General features: G+C 36.4%; 2 protein-coding genes and 1 long non-coding RNA gene across 4 annotated transcripts; 1 reads left to right on the top strand and 2 right to left on the bottom strand.

The window, feature by feature from the left end:
- Nucleotides 1-501: 501 nt before the first annotated feature.
- Nucleotides 502-5673, bottom strand: LOC116292587 (uncharacterized). Its single transcript, XR_004196683.2, has 3 exons — nucleotides 5562-5673; nucleotides 924-1011; nucleotides 502-669 (listed from the first exon to the last, which is right to left on the bottom strand). It is a non-coding gene; the product is annotated as an uncharacterized LOC116292587 (long non-coding RNA).
- On the bottom strand, nucleotides 2850-4552 carry LOC116292586 (QRFP-like peptide receptor). The gene has a single exon (XM_031699928.2). It carries the CDS (start codon nucleotides 4317-4319, stop codon nucleotides 3123-3125), a length of 1197 nt encoding a protein of 398 aa, XP_031555788.1. The 5' UTR covers nucleotides 4320-4552; the 3' UTR covers nucleotides 2850-3122.
- Nucleotides 5674-13319: 7646 nt separating the features above from the next.
- On the top strand, nucleotides 13320-17507 carry LOC116292582 (QRFP-like peptide receptor). 2 transcript variants are annotated; one of them, XM_089039561.1, is made up of 2 exons: nucleotides 13320-13623; nucleotides 15740-17507. In XM_089039561.1, exon 2 carries the CDS (start codon nucleotides 15754-15756, stop codon nucleotides 16720-16722), a length of 969 nt encoding a protein of 322 aa, XP_088895687.1. In that variant the 5' UTR covers nucleotides 13320-13623; nucleotides 15740-15753; the 3' UTR covers nucleotides 16723-17507. The 2 variants fall into 2 exon arrangements, with proteins under 2 accessions (XP_088895687.1, XP_031555784.2); XM_031699924.2 differs by lacking the exon at nucleotides 13320-13623 and adding an exon at nucleotides 14959-15164.
- The last annotated feature ends 9085 nt before the right edge of the window (nucleotides 17508-26592 follow it).

The raw sequence follows: 26592 nt of genomic DNA, 5'->3' as shown, positions 1-26592 counted from the left end.
TATTTATATTATACTAAAAATAATGATGATAAATTTTAAGAAAGTGATTACATTAACTAATTAATTTTGTGATTGTGTAAACAAACCTGTCATGGTAATGATAACAATAATAATAATGTACATTCAAAATTAAGGTACATGTCTAAAACTGATCAATGAATGTGGCTCAAAAGCAAGTTTTAGGATAAGTTAAATTCTTCAAATCCTTTTCCTTGACATTCAATAAAATGATTTCGTTGGTTTTTTTTTAAAATATCATTAACTCCCTTAAAAGCAATTGCATTATTTTACATTTTTTATAAAAGTTTTAAAAATTTAAAATTTAAATGCAAATAAAGTTTTCTAATAGATTTTTTATTAAATCAATCAAAATATTTTACAACAAAATATTATTTTGATAGTTATTAATTTTTTATATAATAAGGATCCAACCTTCAAAAATAAGCAAGATTTAAAATTAGATTTTTATATAAAGTGTGTGTGTGTGTTTGGGGGGTGGGGTTAGTGTGTGTGTGTTTGGGGGGGGGGGGTGAGTGTGTGTGGGCACGGGAGGGGGGGTAGGTTAATAGGACAATCTGTGAAGAAGCAACAACATGCATCAGCATTTTCTTGCTGCTTTACAGGGCACCTTTGTACACCCATCTCCAAATCTTCTGGATTGACATCTTCCTTTGCAAGATAAATTGAAAGTAGTTCCTCTCAATATTGTACTAGCAATTTATTGTGATGGTAACATTCATATCTTATCTATCGTAAAACCAGGGGGAAAATCATATTTCGATGGAAATTTTTACATCTTGCAAGGCATCAAAATAACTATTCCAACAGCTTCGATAACATTTTAAACTTTTCTGTTACAACAAATATTATCTATTGACTGCAAGAATTTTGAACTTTTGGTTGCAACACACAAAAATCATTACCTGGGTTTTTTGACCAATGCTTTGCTCTTCCTCAGTATAACTGAATGCCTCTATTCTTTGTTTCGTCACATTTTTTTGTTTGTTATTTCTAAAATTAAAAAAAAATAGTGCATTATAATCTTCAAGGTCTATTTGCACCCTCTAACCTTGTCTATTTTTTTAATTTTTCCAAACTTTGTGCTCTACTAGTTTCATGCTCTACTACATCCTAAGGTTTGGAAAAAATACTTAATTGCTTCAAACAGTTTTCAATTAGCAAAAGGTTTTTTTTACCAAAGAGCTAACAGTACTCGTTGCCATAGTAATATCTACAAGATTTTCTAACAGACGTAGAGTCCAAATTAATGATTTCTCTTAATTGAACCATAGTTATATTATGATTGAACAAAGTTTTTCTTGCCTAATTTTCTTTTTTCTAGAGGAAATGCTTGCCAATTTCTAAATATCCAGTGGGATACTAATTGAAACTGTTAATGAGAAGCCTGTTAGACCCTGTTGAGAATTGATCCAAGGTGTTCGGGGTGTTTTTCTCTTAGACTCCATTTTTGATTAAGTTGCTTTGAAAAAAAAATCCATGCAGTTATTTTTGTTGCATTTGGTCGAGAATTTAAAAATAATGGTCGTTAAGGAACTGAGTCTTTTGTTCAGTTTATACAATTATGAATTTTCGCCTATGATAAAACCTTTGAGAAAGTACAAAAACCATATGTTTGCGAGGAAGTGACGTCATGTAGTTAGGATTAAGGCTTTAGTAATGAAACTGGTTAATAGTTGGATTACGTGATGGTAGCGATATGGCAATTAATGGGAGAGATATATGGAATCATTTTTTCACAAGAAGCTCAATTTAGATAAAGGTGAAAATGAAATCGGAAAAATAGATTTGAATAAATTTTTTGAGCGTTTGTTTGAATGTCGCGTGATCTGTAATGTGCACAATATTAAGTCCAAGCTAAAGAAGTCTATTGGAGATCAAGATAGAGTGAAAAAGCTAAATAGCACTAGAACATGTTTTTCAAGAGATTTAGTTTACATAGAACGTATTGACTCGTGAAGCCAGTGAGATTTCGATTTATTATTTTGATTTATTAGTATTAGTAATATTATTATTGATTTTTGCTATCCAAAAAATCTAACGAACTTAAAACCTTAATTTCTTTAAAAGGTAATGAAATTTAGTTGAGCGAATAGAATAGCTAAGAGATCTGAAATCATTGGTAGATCGTTATGCTTGCTCGGATTAGGGAGCGTACTAGAGATTTCGATCGGATGTCTCCGTTATTAGTCGATAGTCTCTAGTTCACTCGTAAGAAGTAAACACAAATTCGTTATGAAGTGTAAAGCCCAATGTTGATTGTAGTTTAGGACTCAGTTTTTGCGCTATGTATGGACATGTTGTTTCTATATTTACTTTGCTAATTATCCTTCAGTCGTCAGTTTTTTTAACTCGGGTGTCGTGTTTTTCCGTTAGGTGCTTTATCTTTATATAAATACTTATATCTTTATAGCTTACCGCAAGTGCACTTAAAAGCTATAGGAACCGATGGGTTTGCTAAAGTACTTTTCTCAAAAACTTCCTCTCGGTAATAATCCCCCAAAACTGTCCTTTCAAGTGTTTGTGATATTTTAATTTAACCGGAAAAAGGGATGAAAAACAAAACGAAAAAGGCAAGGATTAAGGAAAATAGAAACAAAAACCGAGTAGAAAAAAAAAAAAAGCGAAGAAGAAATTTCATTAAAAGATTTAAGAACCAAAAAAAAAAAAAAAAAAAGAGTAGAAAAAGAAAAAAGAGCGAAGAAGAGGATTTTTAAAATCGATATGAGATCGAATTGGAATTTAATGTGTGAAGTTTCAGGGTGGATCAAGCGAGAGAGCTGACAAATTCTATTTACTGATGTGATAAACAAGAAAGTTTTACCCAACATTTTATTCAGTCCGTTAACTCTAAAAAGCAATCATGTAAGCAGTTTTTAAAATATAATTTTAAAACATCTGGAACCATTTAATTTCTTATCTTTTTACTACGGTTCATCAATTGTTGATAACTGAAATTTTTTTCGATGGTACGTTTAGTGTTTGTCGGTGCATCAAAGATGAGTTAGAGCTCCGCTTACAATTTTGCTCGTTGCCTTCAGGGCAATACATGATTATAGTCCTTGGAAAACGATTAAACTTGCCTGTTGATACAAGTCATAAATTTAAACAAAACTTCCCATTTCACTTCCTGCAATTGAGTTTTTTTTCAAGCCCGAAATTGGCCTTGTGTTCGATGCAGTTGTAAGCAATCTTTTCGTCACTTTTCCCTGCCATTGGTTGCTGTCATTAAGACTTAGAATACTTTTTGGACTATCTTTTGGCTCCTTGCAAAAGAGATTCTTAAGCGCGGAGCGATAACTTTGGATAAATATGAAATATATACAAGGGTTAAGGGCTGCATTTGTGCATGTTAGAAAATGAGTAACAAAACTAAAGGTTGTAAGATCTTTGTCGGCTAGGTTACGGGGTAGTTTCCATCTCCAGACTATCGTAATAACGAAAATGAATCCATTGTAAGGGCCCCAGCAAACTGCAAAGACTAACACGATAACAAGTGCCATAAAGACAATCTTTCGATTATTCTTTTGTCGTCGCGACGAAACGTTTCGCGTGTGAGCGATAGTCTCTTTCTTGAGGCTTAGAAGCATTACTGAATACATAACTGTAAGTAGTATAAAGGGAATGATTGTGAAGAGAACACAAGCAGTAGTAAAAAATATGTGCATGCTTTTTGTATGATTGAATGTAGGAGCAAAAGAAAGTTGACAGTAGAAGTGATCTTCGATCTTGACGACATGAACAACTTGGAAATGCGGTGAGAAAAATCCAAATCCCACGATCCAAGAGATGGTCAGAAACGTTAAGCGAATCTTGTGGCTGACGCGCTGTGCCTTGAGTGGAAAAACCACGGCGTAAAATCTATCAACAGTCATGAACACGAGACTCATTATGGACACCACTGGAGATGAGTCTGCAAGAAACATGGAAAGTTTACAAAGGAAACTCCCAAAATCGCCATCGAAAGGCCATACTAATTGAACTCCCTTTTTGTGCTCAACAGTAAGGGGATATAGTTGAATGGGGATTATAATCAGCGGGGTGACGAGGTCTGAAATGGCCATGTTTAGGATGAAGTAGTTGATCGCTTTCCTCAGGTGCTTGTTGCGGGAAATGATCACTATGACAAAACCGTTTCCCAGAAGAGCCAGTACTGCCACTATAATATAAGCGCACATCTTCCCTACTCTTGAGGCCAAAGACTGGGGAAAAGGCCAATTGTCTAGATTTGGATACAAAAGGGAACAATTGCCAGACCTTGTGGCATTCCATGAGCAATTAGAGAAATTTACAGTTGCCATTTGATGATTGAAAGGTTCACTTGGTGGAAAGTAACACGTCAGAGATGGATCAGGAGCTTGACTGTGTACTATTTTAGACGGTGCTTTTGCCGGCGGTACCAGTCGTTTTATCGAAGCTAGAAAGATGTTTCAATTGGTTTTAAGCGGTGAATGGCTGTCATCATAATAACATTTTTCAAAATTGCCAACCCACAAGAAACCTTTTAGATTATGCATGGGGCCTTAATTATGTATTCAAGTGGCTAGTCGTTCGTCCAATTCACCTTGATTTGAAGATCAAAAGGAATTTCCAACTGCGAGGGTGAAGCCAAAGAGACTAAATTGCTGCTGACGTCCGTTGATTATTTCTATAAATCATTATATTTATGAAATGGTCAGTGGTTCGAGTCCCTCGAGAACCCAACTGAGGCAGATTTCTTAATCTGCTTATACACTCGAGGTAGAATACACTTAACGTATATATTATTATATTTGTTCCTCGTGAAACTAAGAACTAATTTTATATCATGAATCCAGAATTTCTGCTACACATAAGCCAATTAATTTAACTTCATTTTTCTTAAACTGAGAGGTCTGAGAGCCTCGGTGATCTTTTTGCGGCAGCGCGATACGAAACTATGAAATGTTTTAATAATTTTGGGCTGCTAATAGCTTTATCTATACTACATAGAGAACAATAAATAACCATATATGTGCTAAGTAAGCAAACAAAATGAACCACTTACAATGAATGAGTCAGTATTTCCATTAATTCTTTTGTGTCTATTTGACTATAATACTCAACACTACAACAAGAAACCGTTCACTGTCTGAGGAAGAGCGATCACTATACTAAATTGCTTTTTAATTATGCCAATTCTATCGTTTTATTTTCTTTAGTTTTCTATTGTTATATTTTCTTAAATTAGTGCTATTTAGTGCTAAAAGACCGAAATTGTACGCTTTAATTTATTTTTGTTATTAGACCAAAAAAACTTACTGGATAATTAATCAAAGACAACAAGGGTTCGCATCAGTAAACGCACGCGCCTTAATGAAGGAACATGGTTTTATTTCATAAAGTGAACAAGACAATAGGCAGGCCCGTAGCTAGGGGGGTGCAGGGGGTGCGTTCGCAACCCCCCCCCCCCCCACTTTTTGTAAATTAGCACCCCCCCCCCCCCAACAAAAATCCTAGCTGACGGGCCTGATAGGGGAAAAACTTAAAGTATACATCATAATTTGCTTTATAGACTATTTTACCTCGACGTAATCATCCTACTTGAGCGTAATGTTTCCCCATTTCAGACCACATGTCATTCTTTTGGGAAGATATAACTGGCTAAAAACTAGTGTGAGCTGCGTCGCTGTTTCTAATGAAACAGTAATGATGAAAAGGTAAATTATACACCGTGAAAAGATGAAAAAACTTACTGACGTTTCGGACGCTAGTCCTTCGTCGGAGTAAAAGAGAAAGAAGTGTCTATTTGACTATAATACTCAACTATAACTCTTTCTCTTTTACTCCGACGAAGGACTAGCGTCCGAAACGTCAGTAAGTTTTTTCATCTTTTCACGGTGTATAATTTACCTTTCATCATTATTCTTTTGGGAATATGATTCTTTGGGTTTGAGTTTTATCCATATTCATGTGTCTTCTCGTGCACAACCGTTAAACAAAGAAATCAAAGAAATGGTACTCTAGGGAATGACACGCGTACGTGCTGAAATGGGGAAACATCTAGTACACCCACGTTAAAAATGTCTAATGGTTTTATTGTGTAACTGATAAATTATAGAAAAAGTCTGTTCATTAAGCTACACTTTACTTGATATCCTTGCTTCTTGGCACTTGAAGTGCTACAGTCTAGATTCAAATATTGTGAGCTACAGTTTAAAATGCACTAATACATACTCAGTTTTGTGGGCGCATGTGAAAGGCCCACGACTGAAGCACTTTCATTTCATAGCAACATTTACGTATGGAGGAGTAGGGAGAGGGGCGGGGGAATGGGTTTATTCATTAAAAAAAACCCCCAGAAATCGTCATTTTTGTGTGAACATATCATGTCAAGTAATTTTGGTAACGATTGTAGTTTATTTTTATTTTTATTTTAATAACGAAAGGCTCACAGCAACAGAGCACGGCTCCAACTAGGTGTGACCCGCAGAGTTCAATTCAATTCAAAATAATTGCTTTCCTATGCGCCACTTTTCGACCCTATTTAACTCATTGCGCATCAAACAGCAATTCAATTTGTGTCAATCCTTGTGCACCCTTGTGCACCTGGTACACACACTAAGATGTCTTTCGAATTTCGAACTCAGGAAGATTCAGAGAACAGAGAAGCATTGAACAGAAAACAGTGAGACAGCTGAGTCTCTTACACTGCGACTACATCAACCAAAGCCACCCAAACAAATTTCAAATAGAATTCACGACTCACATTTTTAACGCCACATAACAGATGAATAAGTGACTTCTGAGTTTTAAACTGTTTCTTGTTCACTTCTTATCATACACACACTCGTATAAAGTAATATATATATGATTTTAAAAAGGAGAATGCGAAAATTTGTACCGATTTCATTGTTTAAATACTCACTCGTGATTGGCTAATTTGTATGAAAATTTGTCTGGGTGACCTTGGTTGGTGTAGTCGAACAGTGACCCTTCGTGAACTTACAGCAAACAACTACTAGACTATGTTTTAAAAGAACATCAACCAATCCTTCAAAAAACCCTTTTCCTTTTTTGTCCACAGAAGATGAGATAAACTTGTTTTTTAAGAAAAATCTAAAGCGCATTGATATACAATTGTGAAATGCGCTATATAAAAACTCTGCATTATTATTGAATAATAATAATAATAATAATTACAAAGCGCGCAAATCTATATTTCAAGGCGCTGGACAATGTGACCATGACCAAACAAAATCATATAAAAAATTAGCCAACTCAAAGGATATACTAAAAGTTCTTGAGGAAAGACTTTGCATGACTAACGATTGTTGATCAGCGGTCGGTTACCATGGTTTCTTCTCAAATTCATTGTTAGCGCCTTTTTCCTGCTAATGTTCTTTCTGCCTTATACCTATTTTTAAAAACGTTGTTGGTCGGAAAACTGAGGTGGGTGGTCGGAAATCTGAGGTGGGTGGTCGGAAATCTGAGGTGGGTGGTCGGAAATCTGAGGTGGGTGGTCGGTAATCTGAGGTGGGTGGTCGGTAATCTGAGGTGGGTGGTCGGAAATCTGAGGTGGGTGGTCGGAAATCTGAGGTGGGTGGTCGGAAATCTGAGGTGGGTGGTCGGTAATCTGAGGTGGGCAATGTGAGAGGACTAAACAAGAAATTATTGTGCTTTTATGTATTCTGGCTAAAACACGAAAACCTACATTTCTAACTCAAAGGTCATGCCTCATATTCCAATTTAAGAGAATACGTTGCTCGGCTGTGAATATTAAAGTTGAAAGCGCATTGCCCTCAGATTTTAGATCTCTAACCGACAACGTTTATTGAATAGGTGCGTACCTTCACTACGCAAAGACGTATCAAATTAAGCGCGGACGTTAAGAACCCAAATCAGTAAATAACAGAGGGCGGAAACAATATTTAAAAATAAAAAAAGCGGGTTCATAAGATAGAGGAGTTATGAGCAGAAGAGTAATAGACCAAATATTATGCAATTCTTAACGTTTTGCGTTGATACAAGTCACGAGGGCGGACATCCTACACATTCACTCTTAACTACCATTCGTGCATTCACGCTGTGACTCCCTTTTTCAGTCTCCGATTCCTAAGTATATGTTTATATTTCTTTTCGTTCTACGTGTACTCCATTTTTTTTTTGAATCGGAAATAAGATTTATCCGTTGGCGCTGTAGTTGCACATATCGAGAAACAATCTCAATGTGCGTGTTATTTCCCTTGATAATATTTTAGCAATATGACACTGATGGGGTTAAATGGGATATTTATTTATCTCCTTTCACTTCTCTTTGACGCCTTTTGAAGTGCTTAGAAGAAAATTAGCACAGATGTTTGATTTAAAAACAACCAAAATGAATATATGCCAAATTGCCTCCTGTAAATACAGAGGTACGATAAATGATAGAACTTTCACGAATTTGTTTGAGAGATGAAGAGACAATAGTTCCATGTAGATGATCGAGGTGGTATTTCATAACACATGCCAGGAGATGTATAGGAAAATATCATGTTATTCCTGTTTTTTTTAGATGGTAAATTTTTGGTAATATCGTTACAGACTCGAAGAGAGCATAAAAATTGGCTCAAAGTTAACTTAGGCTCTGTAGATCATATTTAGAAGGGGTCCCACGACATCTGCTGTCAGGGGGGTATTTTCAGTCGTATTTCTGAAGGGTAGTAACAAAGAATGCTATGGAAGACATATGCATATATGACCCACCCCTCCCCATCCAAGACGAATTTATCCCTCCCTGATTTGGAATTCACTGGCACCCCTTCTGAATTTGTTTCAAGTGACATCAGAACACTCTGTACCAATTTTGATACTTTCTTCCGGATTGTAACAATCTTGGCATTAAGTAACCTCACTAATTATTGGCAGATAACATCAATTCCGTAACGTAACGGTGTACCATAGTTTCCCATACTTCTAGGTTTCTCAGACCCAATTAATATGTCTTTTTGCATGCTTTTATGTGTATCACGTCAATCACTCCTGTATTGAAGTCTAAGGGGAATTCTGTGCGTTAAAAGCAGTTTAATATTAATAGACCTCTTTACCTAATTCGTTGTTTGTTGTCCCAATGTGCAGACCAAGTGATGCCACTCTGAGGAGTTGATTCTTTCATATGTAACTATTTTAACATGTTCATCATAAAAGAAAAATTTCCAGGGAAAAAAGAAAAAAGAAAAAAAGAAAATTAAAAGAAAATTAATATCAATAGATCTTTTTTTTTTCGTTGTTTGTTGTCACATTTCAGACCATGTGATGCCACTCTTGGGAGTCGATTCTTTCATATATAAATATTTTAACTCTGTTATCTGGTTTCTCTTTTATATATATCAAAAATGTTTACCAATGTTTGCAATATAATAAGTAGCGTCTACTTTCTAAAGTCAACTAGAATTGTTGTTTATATGCATTGATAATCTTTAATCATATTTATATAGTGTAGTTCACCTCTCTCCTTTCGTCTAGATGTGAGATCAATGCTTTGGATGGAAAGCACTGATCCCTGATCCCATCCAAACCACTGATCACTGATCCCATTCAAACCACTGATCACTGATCCCATCCAAACCACTGATCACTGATCCCATCCAAACCACTGATCACTGATCCCATCCAAACCACTGATCACTGATCCCATCCAAACCAATGATCACTGATCCCATCCAAACCACTGATCACTGATCCCATCCAAACCACTGATCCCTGATCCCATCCAAACCACTGATCATTGATCCCATCCAAACCACTGATCACTGATCCCATCCAAACCACTGATCCCTGATCCCATCCAAACCAATGATCACTGATCCCATCCAAACCACTGATCACTGATACCATCCAAACCACTGATCACTGATCCCATCCAAAACCACTGATCCCTGATCCCATCCAAACCACTGATCACTGATCCCATCCAAACCACTGATCACTGATCCCATCCAATGATCGCTGATCCTGTAATCATCCAAGCAGTCGGCATGAACGAGGACATGTGGTTTGTTATTGAAGAAATAGAAAACGCGCGCGCGTGCTGTGTGCAGTTATAAAGCACTTGGGGGTTGGCAGAACACAAGAGAAGTGTTAGGAGAAGCACGACGCTTCTCGAGTGTTCTGCCAATCCCCAAGTGCTTTATAACTCCACACAGCACAGCAAGCAAGCTTTTTATTTCTTTTATAAAATGCAAAGGGCGCGTGCATGCTGTGTGCTCTCATTAAGCACGCGCATCCAACCAATCAGAACGCGAGATTCATAACATTTATTTTATAAAATCTCTTAAAATAAGCTTAAGTAAAAAGTAAAAGGAATAATAATGATTTACGACCTTTCGCCAGCCTATTTCCTATCAAATGAAATACTATATAATGATGATTGTTAACGACGACGGACGGTACTAAACCTTAAAAGCCTATTTTTAATGATGTAAAGTGAGATATATATGACGTGATTGTACGTTAATGGAATAATCCTCTCAGTTGTTGTGTATGCATTTAGTTTGTCATTTACCTAATGATCGCGCGTCTTGCAGTTGTTTTTCTAGAAATTAAGAACATCTATTTTCGTATATCGTTATTTAGATTTAAACTCATATTTTACAACCATTAGTCTGTGTAAAGGGTCGGGGGAGGGGGGAGGGGGGAGGGGGCACTCTCATACATAGCCTATACGAGGCTGTTCCGCTGAAGAGTGGCAAGATTCTAGCGATCTTTTGTGTCATTGGACCAGGAAATACGTCACAACTAAAAGCCTAACTCTCCCCCCCCCTGTAATGTTGTGGTCTCGCAGGTGCATTTAGAATAAAAACGAAGCATTGGTGTGAAGGTAGGGGGATAAGAGGGATATTTTATATTCATAGAAAATCAGAAATGGTTGTTTTTGAGTGAAATTGTAATAGTTATTTTGCAAACGACTGCAATTTTTGATCTTGTTGCTCTCCATGTTTAGAAGCGCGTAACCAGAGAAAATCTGTTTTTGATATTTTGCGCAGACAGACATTTTTATTCGGTATCGAGTATTAGAATATACATTGACATTTTACCCGAATAAATGTGTGAAGGCTATATATAATTGTTGATTTATAGTAATTTCTATTATGTTATAATAGATTCACCTATTTAACCTATTTAGTACAATTACTATTTATTGCCTAGTGCGGGTAAGAAGACCACATACTATATTAATTCTGTATTGTATGTGATCTTTTTATAAAGCAGTTGTGCACGTATTTTGCTACTGTTACTGCTAACATTTGGGTAGACTCATAAATAGCAGAAACAACTCGTTCTCACTTAACGAAAGAGAATCATTGCTTATGTTTTTATGCGCATGTCACCTGACGGCGCGATATATATTTCACCGTTGGTAGTCCGATGCGCGCTTTTAGTGATGCTATACTAGTATTTAATTTAATGTAATTTAATTCAATAGCTTTTATGTGTTGAAACACTTTATTTTACTTCATTCGTTTAACTGACTGGTACTATCTGTAGATAACATGAGGCGATAAGCCTCAGATTGATTGTTTCTAACAGGCATGGAAAACCGAGAAGCATAAAAATGCGTATTTTAAGAAAATCTCAAAGCTATTCCCAAACAATGGATGTGGGATGGAAAAGGAAAATTTAAGGCTATTCCGATATACCATTTCTACAGACGTTAGTCATACCAAGATTTACTCTATATGTTAGTGTCGAAGTTGGAGTAGAGAAAGCTCACTCCATATATGGTATGATCAATTCCATATTTGGATTGTGCGGAAAAGCGGCAAACAAGAAGGCCGTCGTTTTATAGCGAATTCGACATGAACATTTTTGAAGAAGAAAAAAATAAAAAAAAGACAAGTAAAAAAAAAACATTGGAAAATCGAGGAAGGATACGGGGACGATGCTAACTCGTGGGTCTGCCCGCAGACAACAGACACAGGGAAATACGACACTCAATGTTTGATATGAGACACGTTTTGATCAAAGTTTATCAATTTACATGAATTAAGACTGGCTATCTAGACTGACTCAAACTCACTTTGGTCTTGACTTAGAGTATAATGTTTTGTTTGATGTGAAGATTTAGTGGTAATTAAAGGTTTTGATGGCTATTGTTAGGTAAATAAGCCATGCTATATGCTACAGTTTTGTCCCAGTTGTCCTAGTAGCTCATGATCAAGTCCCACTAGAAACACAGGAAGCATGTGAACAACTTGTCAAAGACACTTTCGCTCAAAGCCCAGACGACGTACGCTTTGTCAAATATAAATATATATAGTATTAAACAAATATTTACAGTCTATGAATCAATGAACAACTTAAATAAATGTCAGTGACTGATCGTTGAACGTCAAACGCCAAAAGCATGACTGTCAGTCCGACTGAAATCCGCCAGCATTTTAAAACCATCTCTTTAGTTTTTATAATCATTAGTATTGATCGCGTTTGATGGATTAGCAATTGGAATACAAATATAGGGGTTTTCGTAAGAGTGCTTTCATTCACTAACGGCTGACGATTTCGTGTTTTCACAAAGGACTCTCTCACGCTCTCAAGAAACACGGAAGTGGAGTGACACTGCATGACGTGTGTACTTGAGCCGGCTTATCGCATAATACTCAATATCCTCTATCAATATGACTTGGGTTGCAGTTGTAAAATATTGGCACTAAAAAGAAAAGAAAAAACAACTGGAATACATTTCCGATGTCTATCGAGGAAAAGTGTTTTCACCTTTATGGATAATCTTTGGGGGGGGGAAATGTAATTCATAGAGGTTTGTTTGTCATCGGATGTTCTTAACGTGGATAGCGGAAGGAAGAACTGTATCCATCCATCCATCCATCCATCCATCCATCCATCCATCCATCCATCCATCCATCCATCCATCCATCCATCCATCCATCCATCCGTCCCTCCCTCATCCCTCCCTCCCTCCCTCTCTCCATCCTTCCCTCCCTCATCCCTCCCTCCCTCCCTCATCCCTCCCTCCCTCCCTCCCCATCCATCCATACGACAATTCAGAAAATGGGTTTGATATCTCCCTAATTAACTAAAAACCCAGTAACTTATACTTTAGTAATGCTTCGTAAAACCCCTTTTTTTATTGTACTGAAATCGATATCCAAAATACCGACCTTTAATTAGGAAACATTAGAACTGACAAAATAATAATAATAGGTCTGCGCAGCTGCCATTGCATGTCTCTTGGTTCATTTAGACGATTCGCGAATGATCTAGCGCCACTAATCGTTTGACAGCACGCATTTAAAATTACAAAAAAAAAGAACCGCTATCGGTTTTCCTTTAGCATCGTAACTTCTTATGATCAATTACTTTAATCTAACAGTCTGCTTTATCTTTTTCTTATACCTGGCGGTGCGTCTGAGGCAGTCAAAGAGGACCAACGCAAGACCAACATTCAAGAACCACGAAAAGACCCCATACAAGGCCCATATAAGTAAGAACGAAAAAAAAGGTTCGGTCTTATTGGACGCGTGGTTAGGTGCTGAAGTAAACAAAATTGAATCTGAGGCTTGGTGACTAGAATATTAGACGTTTACGTCGTCTTCAGTACTGGAGTCGTCCACGCAAGCTAGCCCCGGTCAATCACTATTTGAGCAAGTATGCTTATCAATTACATGTTGTTAAAACTGAAATTTATCAAGAAAGAAAAACTATGAATGAACGAATGAAAGAATTGAAGGCAGAAATGAATGAATGAATTAACGAACAAACGAACGGCGAAAGAACGAACGGCGAAAGAAGGAAAGAGAGAGAGAGAGGGAGGGGGATGGGGGGGGGGGGGGGGTGAGGTAGCTGCCCAGACAAGCCTGTGTTTAAGTTACTGCGTGAATCGAAAAAGTAGGTGCGTATTCTGGTCAACATATCGCGGCATTTTTCATTCTCACACGGTTTCATTAGACTGATATTTCCAGTTTTATTTTATAAACTAAGTTATACTCACTCCATGACTTCCCTCTCCTGCGGTAAGTTAACATTCGTACGACATTGCTCGCTGTAAAATCAAAGAAATAGTATAGCTTGCATTTGAAATGAGGCCTTGAGAGACAAATACTCCTTATTATCCCTATTTATATTGAGTCGAGTCCCACCTGGGGCTCATTTTTTTCTGAGCTGGTTGATTTTTATCTAAGTTTTGACTTTTCTTCGTCAATGGCGTATAACAAACTAAACGAGCTTCTTTCACAACCGACAGATATCTTCACTAAGATCAGATACCTAAAACTCAAGACACAAAAAATAGTTGTCTGATTTAACTGAACGGTTGATTTTTATCTAAGTTGACTTTCTTCGTGTTGTAAAGTCATTCGGGGATAACGAACAAAAAGACGTTCTTTCATAACAGATATTTTCTGAAGTACCCATACAGTTTTGATCGAACAACAAGCTAGTAGATCGGTTAGTTGAGCTGCCCCTCGCGCCCTCTTAAGCCACAAATGCGTTGATCCTTTTATGTGAGAAAGTGGGTTATTATAAACATCGATCAAAATGCATAATTATTAAACAAGGTTTATTTGCAATCATATCAAATACAAGAAGTTACTGAGGGGCAAGAAAATCCGCCCGTAGTTAATAAGATTAGGACTGAAAGCCCAGTATCAAAATCCGGCTTGATTCAATGCTATGACACAAACTTAAAGCACTAAATGGCCATAAAAATCGCGGTTTTAGATTTTGGTATATTTATATCAACTACTTCAGTTAGTAGATGACCAAACTCTTCAGCGTTGCTTTTCAAAATCAAATGTAAGGACGTTCTAACTGACAAAAAAAAATCATTCTGAAGCTGGTAAATACCTGCGTGTTGATGACCTTGATGACGAACCAAAGAAAATGCGCGCGCATTTAGAACTCTTTCATGAACTACTCTCTATTATGCCAAAAGTCAATTAAAATAATATAATGTGCTAGATTTACCCAGGTTCGTTTAAACTATTTCCGCACTTAGTCTAGTACTTTAGCTAGGTCAAAATAAAAACCCTAAAACTGGATTTTTCAAATCTCACGATCGTTTTCGGCTTCGTCTTTCGGATCGATTATTTTCATGAAGAACTATATGACCAAACAAACAAAGAAACAAACATACTGCGTAGAAGACAATACGTCATATCTTATCCAGTGCTGATATCGCAGAGCTATATGTAAGTAAGCTGACATCAGTGGTACTATTGTGGTGAGATTGTGGTGTGCATTATCACCTTTGTTGATTCATTTACACGGACACGGCCCGTATCCTCGGTCAGATAAGCTGCGGCCAAGAACTCGATAACAGCAGGAGCCGTTATTACGTCTCGATCTATTTCTTCTGATAATTATTATCGCCGAAAGGGATGATTTAAAGCACTGTATAAATTTGACAACTTACAGTTAGTTAGTCGTGGCGAATCAGTAGATAACATATAAATACTTATTAGTCAATTTGCCTAGTATTGTCTTTTACAGACCGACTCAGTCAAAATAAAACCAGTACAAAAAGAAACGATTCGTGAAAAAGTAAACACTATCGCGCCGGGAAACCTGACTCTAAGGACTCTGAGTACCCGTCTACAAGTCTGGGGGAAAAAATTTGCAAAGCAGCGAAAATTGTTTTTGATTATTTTAAAGCTGAAGACAAAGACTTAAGCCAGAAAACTTAGAAGTAGCACTTGAACGAAATTTATTATTTACCGTAAAGGCAGAGGTCAATTTTCTTATATGGCTTTTTTTAATAACACAGTCAACATCACCGCCATGATGTGTTCGTTGGACAAGAGCGAAGGTGTTTCTTCCTCCATGATCGTGAAGACCGTGGCATATACCACCATTTCGTTGACCGCACTCTTTGGTAATACTCTAGTACTGGTTGTCTTCCGTAGAAGTCGAGATATCCGCTCTGTTGTCTTCTATTTTATCGTAAATATGGCGGTATCAGATTTGATATTCCCCGTGTTCGCTCTACCCCGCGTCATTGGAGAGATCTTTAACGGCCCATTCACTTGGATCATGAACGGTACCTTCGGTTCTCTAACGTGCAAGATGGCTACCTTTCTGCAGGACGTCTCGACGGCCGTTTCTATAGAAAGTTTGGTTGTCATCGCTCTTGAACGTTTTTTCTCAGTCGTTCATGCTGAACGGAAGAGTTTTCTGAGCGCAGCCAAGACGCGTCGAAACATCATCGCGATAACATGGATACTGGCGATTCTTATTCATATTCCTTACCTGATAGTCTTCAAAGTTGAAACTATTGCTGGAAGAAACTACTGCATGACTCAGTGGGGTTCTAATATTAAGTGGAAGAGAATCATCCCCGTCATCTATCTTGTTTCTATCTTTACAGTCGTATACGCTATTCCTTTCTTAGTCATCGTTGTTCTCTACTCAGCGATAGTCAATAAACTGAGGCGTCTTAAAATGCCTGGACGAACCGGTTCACAGAGGAGAAGACGACGACAAGAAAGGAACCGAACAGTCACTTTAATGGCTTTGCTTTTCGTCGTAGTCTTCTTTGTTTGCTGGACGCCGTTTTTCGTGTTCGCGTTTATGTTATGTTTCAAATGGCATTTTGATTTTCCTTGTTCACAGGTAAATTTCAGATTCACAGTCATTCTGGTCGCTCATTTGAACAGCGCTGTCAACCCATTCATTTATTTGTTCTGTAGCAAAACCTTTCGTAAAGGCGTTAGAACGGTTTTTCCCTTTTGCTTAGGCAAAATTAAATAGCTTTGGTTGTAAAGATAAACTTAAAATTAACAGTCATTCTTTCTGCTTATTTGAACGCTTTAGTCAGTACTTAACTTTTCAATTGTTTATTGATTTTACACCAAAATCTAGCTCACTTTTTTTTTCAAATTGAAATTCGAAGCTCAAATAAAATACACCTGGCCTAAAAGACTCTGGTTCAACACCGAAACTCGACAACAATCGAATCATTATTAAAAGATCAAAACTCAAAATCCAATATACAGTTTATTTCCTCTGCAAATTAACATCTCAATCGAAAATAAGTTAACTAAGATCGTCACCGTCAGAAAATGAAATATGAGCCCGGAATTTCATAGTAACCGCCTAGTTTTCGCATTAGTTCAGCCATACTGCATCATATTTTTAAATATTTAGTACGAATGTTTCATGTAGAAATGATAGATTCCTCTTGTTATTTTATTTATGACCAGAAATTTGGTAGACGACACAATACACGGATCCTACATTCATTATTCAGTACCTCCCTAGTTACTGTTGCTACGTCTGACAAGCTAAATATGTTTTTGATATACAGCATGGAACAGCACCGATTGCTGAAAATTTTGTCTGTGTCTATTCGGCAGTGGAATAACTCAAAAGTGAGTGAACTTATTTTGGTAAAGTCATAAATATGCTCTGACGGACGAGCTACTCTAAAATTTACTAGACAACTTGTAAGAGTTTAAAAAGTGTAAAGCTCTGCACATAAGACCACAGTATTTTTAATCTGGTTTCTTAGACAATAAAGCAGTGTGTAGCCAATATATTCTTAATTATGGTAATAGATTTATTCGGATTAAAGGATGTTGTTGATGAGGAAACGAAAATGAGTAAATTAGTTTGCATTGGCGGGTTTTATTGGATTCCAAACTTGGCTGGGTATCGAAGCAAGAAACTGGGGGGGGGAGGGGGAAGAAAGAAAGAAGGAAAAAGAAAGAAAAAAAGAAAAAAGAAAAAAAGAAAAAAAGAAAAAAAAAAAAAGAAAGAAAGAAAGAAAGTGGTCTCTGTTAATATTTGGATGACACTCAGCAACTTTAAAAATAGGTTTACTTGAGTACTAACGTCACCGGAAGGGTTATTAAACAGCAGTAGGAAAAGGAATAAATTCTCAATGAACTTCGCGATTAATTACTATCAACACAATTCTAGCACCTGTCTTATGGCTGGAGCTGGGCGTCGAATGCGCGCTGTTCCAATCTCAGAAGCAAATGATTGAATATAAGGTGGGGTAACCCTTCTGCTAGGGGGTAACTCTTTTGTTTTTTGAACAAGACCCTTGTCCAAAAAACAGGATGTAAATGTAAATGTTTTCTTAGTTTACAAGAAGAATTCCTAGATAAGTCACTGACGTCAAATATAATAATAATAATAATAAATTATATTTTATATAGCGCTAATTCCTCTAGTTCAACAGAGCTTTACGAACATCAAAGACTCAAAAATGTTTTAAAATTTAACGCTATCCTAATGTTATAAGATATAAAAATACATGAATATTGTGAAAAAACATAATTAAAAACACTGCAAAATTTTTTCATTCATTTGAAACACTGATATAAACATACTCAACAATAATATTAAACATTTCACAACATATTGTAAACATTCAAATTGCAAATATAAATTGATATAAGTTAATCAATATAAACTTTATTAAAATAATATGATTTGAATTAATTAAGAAAAGCTTGTTTAAAATTAAGCCAGGTTTTTACTTCTCTTCTAAAAATTGAGATAGAAGTGCAAGCTCTTTCTCACAGAGTCTTACAAACTTAAAACATATGGAAGGAGATCCTTTTCTTGTGCTAGCTGCCCCTGAATTGTAACAAACTTCTGATTTCGGGAGCTCAACGCAGATTACGAATCTCAAGATTGCTCACGCATTCAAAACTGATGAGGTTCTAAACTGAAAAAAAAAAAAAAAGGTATTTCAAGCAATTCTCATTTTCAAGAGCCATTTAAGCAACTAAAGCAAGTCAATGCAAATATTTCAAGCAAGTTTGGTTTTAAAGTTTTTTTAAAAGAGGACCATAACTTACCATTTTCGTCTATCTTCTACGAAAAAAAAATAAAAAAATCAAAAAGTATTGCATCCTCTATAAATAATAATTTTTTCCCTATCCAAAAAGACTTATTCAAGATATCGTAGCTTGGAAACTTGTTTGGAATTGGATGAATTTACATCTTAAAACCAATTTTACAGAAAAAAATATTCGTATGTTTTTCTCATTGCAAATATTAAGCAGGGTAAATAAGGCTTCGTTTTGTTTTGAGTGTAGCTAGCCTTTTTTGATCATTTGCATCTAAATTGCTCTAATACCGCACTACAAAATTGCTTCCAATGAGCTAGTATTTGATTGGGTGATAGTTAAGTTCGTCCGCCATTAACTTCGTTATTATCTCGTGTGATCAAACTTTTAAAGAAAAAGGAAAAAACACGCAATCCTACCTTTAAATCAATCATTAAGAATTAAGAATATTATTAATTTGTTTTGTTTAAAACTCTTCCTGCTCAGAATTTGTATTGTGTTCATGTGATTTTACATTTTAAAAAAATTATTGAAAAACTAATTTCAAACGCGGTAATTTTGTTGTCTGTTTTATCAGGACAACAGTATCTTTATCTTTCCTTCCCTTTCTTCCTTTTCTTTTGTTTTATAATCTCCCTTCACTTCCTCTACTATCTATCCATTTCCTTTCATTCAATCCATAAATAAACTCTACCATTTACTCATTCAGTCGTAAGACCCCACCTAATCCCCATTTGAAAGATTACGAATATCATTGCCCGAAGCGAGAAGCATTAAATCTTCTCTTCCAAGACAGTTTGACTCTATGGTCTCAAAGAGGACGGAAGCATTCTCCTTAAGTCTTCTTTGAAATTCAGTATCATTTTATTAGAACACTTTTCGCTGTGCTTGTCCTAGTCAAACAGCCGCCAGCAAAAGGGCTATAGTCGTGATGATCTCCAAGCCTAAGTTAAAAGATATATTTCAAAATACTAATAATAATATGTCCGCCCAAGGACAAGAGTATAACTACAATGATTGAGACGCACTTTTAGTCTGTCTGGAAAATGCATTTATGAGCAATTGCTCTTTATATAAAGAGTTTTTCAGCTGCGACGTAATGCTTTCTTATTTAAGACCACTTTCCATTCCCTTGAGTATCCTTCCATTTATTTTTAGTAGCGGAAAGTGGAAGATTGAGTTTCGCCCTGAAGCTGATTGGGTCTAAATATTGATTAAATATTGAAAAATAAGCAAATCCTGTAGCATCCGCAGGCGAGCTAGTTTATGAGTCTAGTTTTTTCAAAACTCCTCATTTGGGAATTAAATTTATTCTGATTAAGCAGATGTTAAGCCTAACCAGGCGATGGAGATTAGCCTGCGTAGCGGCCCACTCCCCTTCCTACCCCAGTCCCCCTTCCCTTTGGGCCGCTACGCAGGCTAATGAAGATCCACTATACACCCGGCCTTAGCTGCATCGCATCTATTTGAGAGTTCTGAATTTGAAACTGAGATCGAGAAGTATACGCTACAAATCGTAATACATCCACAGCCGAACAAGGTAGTTTCCTTTTACATTGGAATATGAAGCACGACCTTTAAGTTATAAGTTTGATTTTTCGTATTTCAGCCACAAAACATAAGAGCACAAAAATTCTTTTAAGCCTCGGATCTCCCGCACATTTCAGATCTCAGACCGACAATGTTTTTTTTTAAAGAAATAGGTGTATATTCTATCGAGGTTATTTCAACATGGAATAATCCTTCCATTCATCCTTCCATTTCCATTTCAATTTCAATTTCCATTCATTTATTTGATTATTATACTAGAAACCCTAATCCAATATCTAGTTAAAGACATGATAGCGGTACATACCGTGATTCAAAAGCTGATGCTCGCTTAATGATTGGTAATCCTTATAATTATATATTTTTTCATAGTACGATCCTTAAAAATGAGTTCAGCAGGCTTTCAAATATACCCATTTAGTCCGCTTTCATTTCTTGCGCTTTATTTAGGGTTTATATTATCATTCAAACTAGGATTTCCCTTGAAATTTCAAGCACTCTCTTGTGTCATGAAAATAATTTTTGTGTATTTGAAAAGAATAGAAAAACACTTTAGCTAGCTTTTCATTCTTTTCTAGTTAAAGGTTTTCTTGTCATTGACAGCACCTGCTTTTGTAGATCTTTGCGATTTTTGAAAACAATTCTTGTAACATCATTAACTTTGAATGTTTTTTGTTGCGTTTTTAAAAAGTGTTTTGATTTCAAATCGTCAGTTTTCAACATCCATCCATTCATTTATTCAGCGTAAATAGCCTGCCGAATGAATAGAATGCGAAACTCTTGAGGAGAAGCCAATTAACTGTTTGCCAAAAACCAATTCACTGCTTGCGGGAAACCAATTCGGTGCTCGAATGTTCAAAGGGAGCCAATTCATTGTTCATAAGCGTTTTTACTTTGGCGAAGCCTATTCACTGCTCGAAAAAGCGACCTCTTAACAAATCTTCACCACATTACTTTCATTTTTCATTCACAGTGCCTCGGTTCATTCACTTCGTTTCACTCCATTTCATTCACTTTCTTTGTCTTCATAAAAACATTTTCAAAAAATTAACACACTTGGAAAAATCTCACCATAAGCCTTAAGCCTTAGGCGAAATTTCTTCCGGATTTAAGCACAAAGTCAGAATGAATTAGCATTGAGTTGGATTATCAAAACACGATAAACCTTATCTTTCTATCCTATGTTAGACCGTCTCGAAGTAGTTTAACTACAACTTACTAATCAGTTTATCCATATGTAAGTCAGATAAGTTAGAATCCTCAAACATCGCTATCTTTTACGCGGAACCGACAAAAAAGACAATCATTATTCAACACGGCAACAAATCTCTTTTTCCTAATGTATTTATTAAAGCAGCGAAAGCTGATTACAGCTCTATATCTCTAGTTATGGGCGTTATATATATATATACGTACGTAGTATCAATCGAAACTAAGTTAACCGTCCAAACATTTTCTCTGCCTGACTCTGATACTCGCACTTCTGCTATTTTCAACAACCGCCCTCTTTTTTCTTAAAAACGTGATCGTAATCTTCGTTCTTTCTTGGTCAAGGGAATTCTTGCCCTGACGAAGAACCTGGTACTTTTCGCTGCTTTCGCAAACGTTGTCCTTATACTTGTCCTCATATAGCCTCTCACACTTCTGTTGTCGGTCCCAAATCCACTGTTAAAATCACTGACCATTTTGTTTGCACCATTTCTAATGTTGGATGTTGTATCAAATGTACTCGCTGTAATCTTTTGTATGTGGGCGAGACTGGCCGCCGTCTTGGTGATCGCATTTGTGATATTCGCAATAACGATCTCCCCAAACCAGTTTCCCGCCATTTCAATCTAGCTAACCATTCTCTTTCTGACTTCATTGTTTTCGGTCTTTTTTTGATTAACGGCAACAATAACGATTGTCGCAAGACCAAAGAAATGCGGCTTATTCACCTATTGGGCACTCTTAGTCCCAACGGGATTAATGAACGCTTTGCTTTCTTTTGATTGTTTGTTTTTGTTTCCTTGCCTACCTTGTTCCTATTGGTTTTTTTGGGCTTATTCTATCATATAAACACTCCTTTCTACCACCTCTTTCTCTTTTACTCCGACGTTTAAATTTGAAATTAAGGGGTGCGGAAGAATTAGAACACTCTCGCCTCTTACCTCTGGAGTCTGAATGTGGTTTGATTTATTGAATCTGCAACACATGCATGAGTTTAATATTGGGTCTCTCCCATTATTCGAGGAATTTTCCTTTTCTATGTTGTTCTTGAATAAGAGCGTGACAGTAATTGAGAGTTTGCACTGCACGCAGCATTCCTGAGACAACATGCACTAATCGAGAGTTACTGTAGCACCTTAAGGGACTCCCCCCCCCTCCCCCCCCTCCACAAAATGAATCTTAGTTACGCCATGGTATTCACCACCTTCCATACATCGGTTCACTGGTCAAATACAAAGCACCGAAGCGGGGATCCAAGGTAATTTCAAAGGATTATTTCAATTTGGAACCTTAACTTGTAGCCTCGACTGAAAATGGAATATGGAGAATATTTCCCTACATTGCTATAAATTTCAATCCAGTCCCCCGCGCGACGATTTGAATATGTGTAACCCCCACTCGTTTTCGTTAAGAGCAGAGTGCGCATCGCCTCTCATCGTAAAAATATCGAAAAAATAATGAAAGGCAACACACGGCTTTGATATCGGAGTCCACGAATCTGAGAAAGGCGTTGTCTCAGAGTTTATTACAACAACCACAAGAGTTGCATGATAGGCATCAGCTTGGTAGATCTCTCAGGGGAGGGAGGATTCTTATTGGCTTATTGGAAAAAGAAGGCTATGTTTGTTGGCCCTTTTAGGGTTCCAGATCTGGGATTAGGTACCTCTTAGGGTATCAAAAATTAAAATGGACGACCAGAGAGAAAGCCGGCACCTCTTTGGGTGTTTTTGAGGCAGTAAGATACCTAAGATTATATGATGAAAGTCAGAATTGGCAGTTGTAAGCAATATATACAGTATGAGTGACCATGTTCTTGTCAAACGTCTAGGTTAGTTCCTTTGTGTTTCACTAAAATTTTCAAAATTTAAGTGAATCTGGCCAAGAAAATTCAACTTAAAGTTTATGCAAATGAACACAAGTTCATCACATGACTTCTGTCACTAATAGATACTAGATAATTAGTATATTTTAGGTGTAAAAAAATTGGTTATCACACACGCCCAGCTGGACAAGACTCTGGTATCTTTTATATAATTAGGGGTCATTTTCGAAATTACCGAGGATCATTTACGTCCTTCTTTATATTGAAGTACCTTTTCCACCTCCGGGTATATCTCTTCATGCCTTGAAATATTCTGTTCAGAATCTTAAACATCACATATCCATGATGCGCGAATGCGTCATCAGTAGTTTGGAGTGACAGAATTTTCATGGTTTTATTTGTTTTTGAGTGGGAGGTTTGTAAATCGACACCTCTACAGTATTATAGCAATTTACACCTAAAACACCCAATCTATCGGATTATATATAGCATGTATATTAAAAGTATTAAATTGCATAAGCAGTGAGCTGATCTGTAACAGTAGAATATTTCTTTTCCGGTTGACAAATGACAATGTCAAAAGTATTCGCATCTTCTTGTCTATAATTGTACATGCATATTTCTTTCTTTCTTAAATTATATAAGCAGTGAGCTGTCCTGTAATATTTCTTTTCCGCTTGACAAATGACAATGTCAAAAGTATTCGCATCTTCTTGTCTATAATTGTGCATGCATATTTCTTTCTTTCTTTTCCTTCCTTACTCTTCAGAAATATATTGCAAACACTCCAGAATAAAGACCAAATCCACTTTATGATTTCAACAAAAAATATTTAAAAAAAAGAATACTCCGGATGTCTTAATGTTTGTAAAGATTGCGCGCAAACAATTGTACCACATATAAGGAACCGTGCACCAAATCCTCTTGTTGGCTAAGTTTTTAAGCACATTGAAGAGGTAACGGGCTTCAATTCGACTGGTATTCAATATGAGAAATGATCAAGGCTTGGTTTCACAACTAAAAAAGAAATCTTAATTGCCGAGAAATAACGTCCAAAATATTAAAACAAATCCAAGAGAATGCACTGCCATAAACTACTAAGGAATGTCACGTTGTTGAGATCTTGGTTGAATGGATGACAGTTGTTGGGCGTCTTTTCAATAATGTGGACTTACAATTTTGGACATCTTTATGGTTGTACTTAAAGATTATGTTATTCAATTGTAAAGAACATGATTGGTTTATGCCATGCCTCAATATTCTCGTGAAAAATAATTGAAGCATGGCGTAAAAAAGATGATTTGATACGAGCACTTGCATTAAGCAGCCCAGAAAGTTTTTATGTAGGTTAAAGGGGATTTCGAGAAGCATGCAGTTGTCAATTGTGTGGGCTTCAAATGGCATCAGAGCCTTAACTAATTTTTTGTTTAGAGAAGGCGTTAAGGGCTGTTTGCAGTTCGTATTTTATTAAATCAACAAACTAAACAGACATCAATGTTAAAACCACGACTCATTGAAAGGAAATCTTCTTCTTCTTCCAAGATATAGCTATCTAGAAAAACCTTACTAGAAACTATGATTCCTTATGATGTAGATTTGGTTAGGATTTCCAAGTTTTAAGTTTTGTTTTGAACGGCTCACTTCAAAATTGATTCTTTGAAGTACGCTTTCCGGCCAAAATGCTAAAATATGCATTGCTCAAATATGTTTGCTTTTCGCCTTTGAAATACTTGACACGGTAAACATCTTTCCTATATCCATGCCAAATTAATTTTTTCTAGATGCCAAACCGTGGGCCATATGAGGTTTCTAATTTGGAGAGGTATTGTGAAGTCCTTAAGATTTTCAAGTAAATGACAAGCGGTTGATTGCGAAAATTTTAGCAGCTAGCAGATGAATCTTGCTTGCATTCATGTACCAACTGGTTTTTTCCCCCACTATAATCTACCCTTTCAAAAGAACCCCCTTGAACAAGACAATCAATCAACATCTCGATCCTTTCTTGCTCTTTCTGTACCTTTTACGACTCATATCTTATCACTCTAATGTTCTATACTTTTATCGAATGCCCATTTTTACTCGTTTTAGCACGTCACAAGACAAAAGGTTCCCATTAATGATCACCCGCATGAAATATTAAGAGCGGCGACTTGGAAATTTTTTGGTCTAGCACCTGCGTGCAGCTGGACTTTTCTCTTGCATTTAGGAAAACACAAGCTTCCAATTTGACGAAATAACAAAATAGATGCAAGCTATCTAGATCCTCATTGCTTCAGTTGATTATTGGTTGTTTCGTAATTAATCCACCCTCTATTCGAATGAAAAAGGAAAATGATTCCTACACTGAATGACACAAAATATATAACTTCTCACGTACATGGGAAGATGTAACCATAAGGCAAGGTTAATTCCTTTTACACCATGTATTTTATTTTTCCAATAATAATTACTTTTCCACTCCTTGTGCGGTATATAGCATAGCTAAGCTTTTCCAAGCTGTACTCAAAAAGGCGATACCATGTAGAGCAGTAATAAATTATGCGTTCGGTGTGTGTAATGAAGTAGAGAGAATAAGAGAAAAATATCAAATGCCCTTGGCGGGAATCGAACCCACGTCTTCGGTATTCCAGTCCGATGTGTGTGGTGTAGTGGTTAACACATCGGACTGGAATACTGAAGACGTGGGTTCGATTCCCGCCAAGGGCATTTGATATTTTTCTCTTATTTTCTCGATACCATGTAAAGTGAAGATGAATATACCATGGAATGTAATTGGTTGAATATATGAAAAAACTGACCTATACCGCTAAAGGGATTTTATTTAAGCCGTGAAAAAATAGTACGCATAATAGTTTTTTTTGTTTTTATCAGCTAGTACTAGCCAGATTTCTTTCACGGGTTTAATAAAATCACTTTACTACTATTATACAATGGATTATAAATGGATATAGCATACTATACACTGAATGGTGTATTCCGCCCATGCAATAGTAAATCTTCCCGTAGAATATATGTAACTAACCATAATATTATCCCCCTCTAAATTTTGACCATTATTCCAATCCACTAACTTACCTAACTCTAATCTAAAAGCATAAAAATATCGTTAATTAATGGTATACCAACTCGAATTTGTATAACAACCACGAAGGCACTTTTGTAAACGTCTACGTTTGTTCGCTTTCAACAAATATTTAGTACCACTAGGTCGGCTATCATGGTCGATATGTACACACCTGC

The sequence above is a fragment of the Actinia tenebrosa genome, unplaced genomic scaffold, assembly GCF_029948245.1.
Source record: "Actinia tenebrosa isolate PJP-AT-01 unplaced genomic scaffold, QUT_ActTen_1.0 PGA_scaffold6__47_contigs__length_16458017, whole genome shotgun sequence".
Classification (NCBI taxonomy): Eukaryota; Metazoa; Cnidaria; class Anthozoa; order Actiniaria; family Actiniidae; genus Actinia; species Actinia tenebrosa.
This window is presented reverse-complemented; position numbering and strand designations above follow the sequence as displayed.